The 8982-nt window shown below is 43.6% G+C and overlaps 1 protein-coding gene across 1 annotated transcript; it reads right to left on the bottom strand.

The window, feature by feature from the left end:
- Positions 1–6708: 6708 nt before the first annotated feature.
- LOC311514485 (olfactory receptor 52D1-like) lies at positions 6709–7647 on the bottom strand (the record flags this gene model as incomplete). Its single annotated transcript, XM_084617052.1, has 1 exon — positions 6709–7647. The coding sequence occupies one exon, from the start codon at positions 7645–7647 to the stop codon at positions 6709–6711; it is 939 nt and encodes a 312-aa protein (XP_084473178.1).
- Between the last annotated feature and the right edge of the window lie 1335 nt (positions 7648–8982).

The raw sequence follows: 8982 nt of genomic DNA, 5'->3' as shown, positions 1-8982 counted from the left end.
GCAGTCAATATTATAAATTTCATAAAATTGCATCCAGTTAATTCAGGGGGTTTTGCCAAGAAGGGGGTAAACTTTACACAGTGGTGCTTACATGCAGTCTTTCAAGGGCTGTCCAGGGGCAAGATGCTGACAACACTACGTGAGCTGCAGGAGGAAGTCCATATTTTTTCTTGCTGATAATATTACTATAGCAGCCATATATGCCAACAAGGATATCCAACGAGTGACACGGAAATGATGTACAAGTGGAGAGCAACTGACTTCTCTGAATGTCACACATATGAATATGAAGATATAATTGAAGTTACTCTAGATTTACACTGGGGTAACTGAGGACCAAATCAGGTCCCAGAAGTTTGAATCATACGTAACACAGTTAAATTAGAACCTTGTGAGGTGTTTGAGGAGTTCAAGCTTTTCCCTCCAATAGGCATACACACTGTAGTTATTGACATCAAAGTTCATGTGCTATCATGTTGCTCATTCACTTGGCTGGTCTAGCTCCCTCTAAGGAATTCTCTGAACTTGACTATAACTGAAATAATCTTGGTTTCAGAGTAACAGCCGTGTTAGTCTGTATTCGCAAAAAGAAAAGGAGGACTTGTGGCACCTTAGAGACTAACCAATTTATTTGAGCATAAGCCTTCGTGAGCTCACGAAAGCTTATGCTCAGATAAATTGGTTAGTCTCTAAGGTTTCAGAGTAAAAAGAAAAGGAGTACTTGTGGCACCTTAGAGACTAACCAATTTATTTGAGCATGAGCTTTCGTGAGCTACAGCTCACTTCATCAGATGCATGCCGTGGAAACTGCAGCAGACTTTATTTATACACAGAGAATATGAAAAAATACCTCCTCCCACCCCACTGTCCTGCTGGTAATAGCTTATCTAAAGTGATCATCTCTAAGGTGCCACAAGTCCTCCTTTTCTTTTTGAAATAATCTTGTGCAATCTGCAAATGTTTCCACCTCACTGCTCACCCCCTTAATTGATTAGTCTTGTTAGAATTGGTATGATAACACCCATCTTTTCATGGTCTCTCTTCCTACTGTATTTTCCACTCCATGCATCTGATAAAGTGGGTTTTAGCCCATGAAAGCTTATGGCCAAATACATTTATTGAAAAAGTTGTAATCTACTGAAAGTGGTTTTCCTATTTGTGTGTTTGTATTGTTCTTATATTTAAAGTTAGGGATATGAAATATAAATCTGAGATCCTATTGCAATTATGCTAAGTAAGGGCCATTAATGATTCTTTAGGAACTTGATGGTTCCCATTTGCCAGAACAATTGGCTGTGAATTGTTTTGCTTACCTGCAAGCCTTCCTGTGTAGCTGTGAGCCAAGCCATGGGTAATGGAGACTGGGGTCTTACAGGGACATGTGACCATGTCACCTGAAACTGGAATCCATCTTAAACCTTGTACTTTTCCATGAGAAGCTGGGGAAGGTGTCAAACTGAGATAAAGGACTCCCACCTTTTGCCAATCTATATAAAGGGATGGAGCAGGACAAAGGGTGCTGCCAGTCATGGGGAAACTCCATGTTTACCACCTAAGATGTCTGTTGGAACTAACAAAGACTGAATCAGCGGAAGGATTGGGCTCAGACTAGGAAGGAATCTAGTCTGTGAAAGAAGATTATTGGAACATCTTTGAGGGTGAGGTATTATATAGAAACAGTTTCTTAGTGTATCAAGCTTAGCCTTGTGTATTTCTTTTATTTTGCTTAGTAACTGACTTTGTTCTGTCTGTTATTACTTAAAACCATTTAAATCCTAGTTTTATACTTAATAATAACTTTTGTATATTAATAAACCCAGTGTAAGTATTTGTTCCTTGAGGGGGCAAGCATATCTTACAGTGATAAGGAGGGCAAACACTAATGAATTTACCTTGTATAAAATTGTATACAGTTTAAGGCAGATTTTTCTGGTCTTTAGACCTTATTGGGGCAGGATGCCTGAGTGCTGGAGACAGGTACCTTACTAAGCTGTTTTCAGTTTAGGGCTGCAGCTTTGGGGGCATGGCCCAGACCATGGGTCTGTGTTGTAGCAGGCTAGCATATCTGTCTCAAGAAGACAGGGTTCTGGGGGCCTAGGCTGCCAGGGAAATAGGTCTCAGTGGTAATTTCAGCCCATCGGGTGACAGTCCCAATGGGGGTCTCTCTGCCCAAACCCATCACATCCTCCGTCGGGGTAAGGCAGCGTGAAGCTTGTCTGATCACCTCCAAGGCACCTTCTGGTGTCTGCATGAAACAAGATCTTTCTCCTTTCTTTTTGTGCAGCAACTGCCTCTTCCCATGGTATGGCCCAATCGCCAAAGGCCAGCTCATTTCCAGGGCTCTCCATGCTGGGGTAATCCAAAGAGCAAATAAAGGGGATCAGTCAAACCCAGGGTACATAGGAGAGATGGGTGCCTCAATTGTGTCTAAAAACTGAAATCAGAGGCTATGTCTACACAGCTCATCTTACAAGAAAACTGCCCCAAATGAGGGGTAGAAGCTTTCATAGAATCATAGAATTATAGAATATCAGGGTTCGAAGGGATGTCAGGAGGTCATCTAGTCCTGGTCAAAGCTGGACCAATCCCCAACTAAATCATCCCCGCCAGGGCTTTGTAAAGCCAGGCCTTAAAAACTTCTAAGGAAGGAGATTCCACCACCTCCCTAGGTAACACATTCCAGTGTTTCACCACCCTCCTAGTGAAAAAGGTTTTCCTAATATCCAACCTAAACCTCCCCCATTGAAACTTAAGACCACTACTCCTCGTTCTGTCATCTGCTACCACTGAGAACAGTCTAGATCCATCCTCTTTGGAACCTCCTTTCAGGTAGCTGAAAGCAGCTATCAAATCCCCCCTCATTCTTCTCTTCCGCAGACTAAACATTCCCAGTTCCCTCAGCTGCTCCTCATAAGTCAAGTGTTCCAGTCCCCTAATCATTTTTGTTGCCCTCTGCTGGATGTTTTCCAATTTTTCCACATCCTTCTTGTAGTGTGAGGCCCAAAACTGGACACACTACTCCAAATGAGGCCTCATCAATGTCGAATAGATGGGAACAATCATGTCCCTCAATCTGCTGGCAGTGCCCCTACTTATACATCCCAAAATGCCATTGGCCTTCTTGGCAACAAGGGCACACTGTTGACTCATATCCAGCTTCTCGTCCACTGTAACCTCTAGGTCCTTTTCTGCAGAACTGCTGCCTAGCCATTCGGTCCCTAGTCTGTAGCGGTGCATGGGACTCTTCCATCCCAAGTGCAGGATTCTGCACTTGTCCTTGTTGAACCTCATCAGATTTCTTTTGGCCCAATCTTCTAATTTGTCTAGGGCCTTCTGTATCCCAACCCTACCTTCCAGTGTATCTACCTCTCCTCCCAGTTTAATGTCAACTGCAAACTTCCTGAGGGTGCAATCCACACCATCCTCCAGATCATTAATGAAGATATTGAACAAAACTGGCCCGAGGAACGACCCTTGGGGCACTCCACTTGATACCAGCTGCCAACTAGACATGGAGCCATTGATCTGTCTACACTGGCACATTTTAGTTCTAAAACTTTTCTCACACTTGTTGTTGGGTTTTTTTACACCCCATAGCGACAAATGTTTTAGCACTGAAAGTGGCCGCATAGACATAGCCTGTGAGAATGGAGTAATTCATATTGGTTGGTGATCACAGTGTAGTCAACTCCTTGATTCAGCTTTCATTTCTTATGATGTTCAAAAGGGCAAATAAACAATGTCAGGTTTACTGCTCTGACCCCCATAATAAAATAGTACAGGAAAAATGTTTTATAGGATATCCATCTTTGGGAAGCCGACTGATGCAGTGATGTTAAATTCACCTTACACAGACAGTGTGTTCCCCAAAGTTACACGTTTCAGCTTTTTTCATTTATATGAAGATTTCACAAGTTACACATCTCATTACAGGTCACTAAAATCCGACCAAGCAGTTTGTCTCACATTCGTAATGCAAGTGGAGAACAACAGTGGGGAACTTTCCTGGCTTCTGCTGTACCCCAGGGGAAATGGCTACAGAAAGGGTTTGAATCCCCACACCCACTTCCTTTACCCAAAAGCCTGCCTGACCTCAATGACTCACCTTCCACTCTCTAGGCTGGCAAAGTCCTCATAATGGTGACACGGCTGGACCCAGTTGTAACAGTGGTGCCCGTGGGAGCCAGTTGAGGTCACTCAAACAGGGTGAACTGCACACAGGATGGGGAGGACAAACCCAAAAGCTGGTGGCTATTCCAATATTTAGATTTACCAAGCCAGCACAAAGAGCTTCTGAATTACCTCACTGGTTACTCAGAAGTCCAAACAACGCGGTTCCCTTAGAGTACCCAGCCTCAGACCTCCATCCAGGCACACCTCTCAAATGGATGACGAAAATTTCTGAAAATCTTATCTCCGCATATGACAGAAAAGGTTCTCCCAATCTCAAAGGATCAGCCACACACCCAAGTCAAATTATATCTTAGATCTTATCTAAAATACACACTTATAGCCAATTTTTATTAACTAAACTACAATTTACATACAGATATGAGTTCAATTCTTCAGGTCCAGATACATGCCAGAGATGATGAGTTTGTAGCTGCCAAAAGTTCTTTTAGAAATAGTCCACAGGTTATAGTCCAATGTCCATATTCAGGGTGACTCCAGCCAATGTCTGGGGATCTCAGTTCTTATGGCTTAGGGTTTCCCCCTCTTGAAACCATAAGCAGCTCTGAGATAGAGCATTGTGTCCCAGCGTCTTTATATTGTGTCCCATTTCCAGCAGCCTCTTTGCCCGAGAGAACAATAGGCTTAAGTTTCTGTCTCCCAAACACCATGGCAATTAGCATAGCGTAATTTATCCATTAAACATTTTATATACAGGTTACCACAACCTTCAAAGAGACATATAGACAATAATAATGTTTCACTCATGTGTCATCATAAATGTTAATATTCCTTTTTTGATCATCTACACTTCTATCTCTAACAACGCAGTCTGCATTTCAAATTTCTATTCTAATCTAATGCAATCACCCAACTATCATTTACATATCTTCCTAACAAGTCTTTAATGTTTGGCCATGGGTCATGTCAGTCTATGAGTCAATTAACTCTTTCTGGCCCTGTGTCACCTTTCAATGCAATATTATATTATACCCATATAACGTCACACCAGGATTCCTGGGAGGCTGAACCCTGAGTCTCATCATGGTCACTTAGGACAGGGCTGACAGTATACCCTCTCCAGGGTACTGTATTCACACTGGATGCTTCCCTGACCCACTGATCACAACATTAAATTCTAATAAAATATAGTTTATTAAACAGCAACTATAAGTAAAATAAGGAAAAAGCAGGAATGTTTCAAGGAAACAAGAAACCTTATTCCGTGGGCACAGGGACAACACAGGTTTCAGAGTAACAGCCGTGTTAGTCTGTATTCTCAAAAAGAAAAGGAGTACTTGTGGCATTTTAGAGACTAACCAATTTATTTGAGCATAAGCTTTCGTGAGCTACAGCTGACTTCATCCGATGAAGTGAGCTGTAGCTCACAAAAGCTCATGCTCAAATAAATTGGTTAGTCTCTAAGGTGCCACAAGTACTCCTTTTCTTTTAGGGACAACACAGACAGCTGTCCCTGGGACGTAAGGAAAGTTCACTGTCAGCTCCTCACATGTCCAAGGCCTCCTGCCCAGTCCGTGGCTGGCACTGCAGTGATACCGAGGGACAGACACTTGCTCTGGCAGTGGCCACATGCCCGTACGGTTTTGGTGGCAGGACCCTTCTCTCCAGCATCTTCCTTCTCATCAAATTCACATTCCATTTTCTGAGTACAGCCTTCAAGGTCCTCTTCTCTGGTGACGTCCCCCAACTACTCATTTAGTTCTGCTGTTACTTGGGGCACAGCCAGCATCCACTGTTCTGCCCTAGCTCCCCTTTGGTGCAGCTGGTCTGTGCCGACCCAGCTCCCGGTTCTGGTCGGCTCCAGCTGCAGGTCCCCACTCTGCCTCATCACTGCTGCCCTGCCTCCACCCCAGCTCTGCCTCTTCTGTCTGAGTGCTGCTTCCCTGGCTTCAGCCCAGATCTGCCTCCTGTGCTGCTTCTCTGGCCCTTGTGTTTCTTGCTGCTGCAGCTCTGCCTCCAACTCACATTGAGGTACTGCTCAGATTTGCCAGATTTCTACTGTATTAATAATTCCAAAGGACATAAAAACTAACCCAAACCTAGCCCCATTTATTTCTTCAAAGAAAGAATGTGTTTTTTTATTATTATTAACACATTTGTATAAACATCGAATAACAAATGAAAGCTTCCGTTCGATACCTAGTACAGATTTTAAAAGAAAGCTACAACCCAGGCAGGAGTTTGTCCACATTCATGGAAGAGCCACCTTGCATCAGAAAGTTGAAGTATCCTCTGGTATTCTGGGAGTTATGGAAAGGCCGAATGATGGCGTGTGGGGTTGGAGTCTGATGGGTGACAAAGAAAAAGGTCAGGTGATGGTCAGAGAGAGGGAACTCAGCAACGGAGAGAGCAGTGGTTGGTGATGGAGTGAGAAGACAATAGGTGTGAGGAACTTGTCAGACTGTGAACTTGCACAGTGTTGAGCTTAGCCAAACTGGGACAGGGTACCCTTGATTAATGAGGAGATCTCCTTTCCCCTCTTGTCACACAGGTTTCAAAGCAGTGGCCCCCCAGCAATTAACTTTTGCAGATGTATTTGCCAACTTTGTCACGAAGCTCTTTAGTTTTGACCCCATAAATGATAGGGTTGAGCATGGGAGGAACAAGAAGATAGAGGTTGTTTAAGATGATGTGAATGTGAGGAGCAATGCCCTGACCAAACCGGTGTGTCAGGTTGGAGAAGAGACCGGGAAGATAATACATCAGCATCACAAAGATGTGGGCTATGCAAGTGTTGAGGGCTTTTTGGTGGGATTTCTTGGAGGAGATTCCGAGGACGGCCCTGATGATTAGACCATAGGACAGGGCAATGAGTGTCAGGTCTAACCCGATGACTAGAAACGTTATCACCAAGCCATACATCTTGTTGACTGTGATGTCCCCACATGACATCTTCGCCACAGCCATGTGCTCACAGTATGTATTGGGGATAATGCGCTTTGCACAGAATGGCAGTCTGCTCAGGAGCAGGGGCATGGGCAGAGTGAAGAGAACAGCTTTTATCAAACCCACTAACCCTAGCTTTGCTATTTGTGCGTTGGTGAGTATTGTGGAGTATCTCAGAGGGCTACATATGGCAACATAGCGATCAAAGGCCATTATTACAAGGATGGCTGACTGCATAATAGAAACTGTGTGAAGGAAGAACATCTGGGTGAGGCAGCCACCCACAGTAATGCCATTCAAACTGAACCAAAATAAGCACAGTGCCTTAGGCACGACAAAGGTAGACATGGCAATGTCTGTGAGTGCCAGCATGCAGATCAGCAGGTACATTGGCTTGTGCAGGGTCTGCTCTTTGCCTACAACAAACAGAAGCATAAAATTTCCCAGAAGGCCGATTATGTAGGATATAGAGAACGGGATGGAAATCCATTCATGGGCAGACTCCAGGCCAGAGATGCCTGTTAGGATGAAAGTTCGAGGGTCAGAGGGGGTGAGGTTGACACCTGCCATGAGTTGTTCGATGGGTCTAACGGGCTCAGAAATACTCAAGGCATCTGTGAAGGGAGAGAAGCATAGAGAGGTGAGTTACATGCTTTATAGGAAATAGAACAGTAAATATTTTATAGTTATTACACATCTAGAAAGCTAATTGAGCCAGTGAATGGGCAGCATGATGGCACATGAACTTTGATGTCAATAACTGCAATGTGTGTTTCCACTGGAGGGAAAAAGTTGAACTTCTCAAACATGTAAAAATGTTCTAATTTAACTGTATGAACTCAGGTCAGGGATCTGGGTGTCATGGTACACAGCTCTGTGAAAGCATGGACAAAAACTGAGCAAAACATTGGGATCCAGGAGGAGTAGGATGGGAAATCCTAAAGGAAATACAATGCCTTGGAAAAAGTCAGCAATGTCTCACCCTCCTATGGACTCCTCTGTGTAGTACTGGGCACTCTTCTCACACAGGATATTGCAGATCTAGAGAGGTTCATGCAAGGTCAATGATCTATGATCTGGTGAAAATGTCATGCAAAGAGTGACTGAAAACAGTGGGATTGTTACCTTAGAAAGGATATGAATAGCAGAGGACATGAGAAAATCTTTAAAATACTGACTGGTGGGAAGATAGTTCAGTCCATGAGGTCAGCTAGAGGCAGGAAGGGTTTGGACATTTACATAAAAAGTGAGATTATCTGCTCACAACAGTTACAGCTAAATAAATATTTTGAAAAGTCTATATGTCCACGTATTTCAGGACTCAAGCTGAGCTCTAACTGTTATTCATTTGGGTGACACCCTCATAAGGGTCAAGTCACACATCTATTGGTGGGTTTTTTACACCTTCTTCTGCAGCACCTGGACAGGTCTGATATACAATGCATTTCCTATGTTGGAAAGAAACCAAGTTTCTCCAATGGAAGCAGACATTATCATGCTGGGCTATGACTTTGTGCTCAGCAGACTGGGCATGAAGAGCAAAAGGTTCTTGGTATTTAAGAATACAGGACTGCACCTCTGTTACTTCCTTTGTTCTTTCTTGAGAGACACTTTCTTGCAGGAACCCGGCTTTGTCTGACAAGTGTAAACACAGACACATGCCAGCAACTCAGCTGCTCACCGTGCTCATGCCTGAATATCGATGAAAATAAAAATAATGATTTGACCCCATAAAATCTCCACACTGAGGAATGAATTAACAACTCTTAACATTAATGACTTACAGAGTTGGCTAGAAATGGTCCCAGAGCATCTGGGGTTTAATGTTCATCTCCCAGTGGCCCACTGTTTCCAGCTGCCACCATTGGCTACTGCATGTAGCAGCTGTATTTATCTAGGCTGTCA

This window comes from Lepidochelys olivacea (genome assembly GCF_965140295.1).
Source record: "Lepidochelys olivacea isolate rLepOli2 genome assembly, chromosome: 1".
Lineage (NCBI taxonomy): Eukaryota > Metazoa > Chordata > Testudines > Cheloniidae > Lepidochelys > Lepidochelys olivacea.
This window is presented reverse-complemented; position numbering and strand designations above follow the sequence as displayed.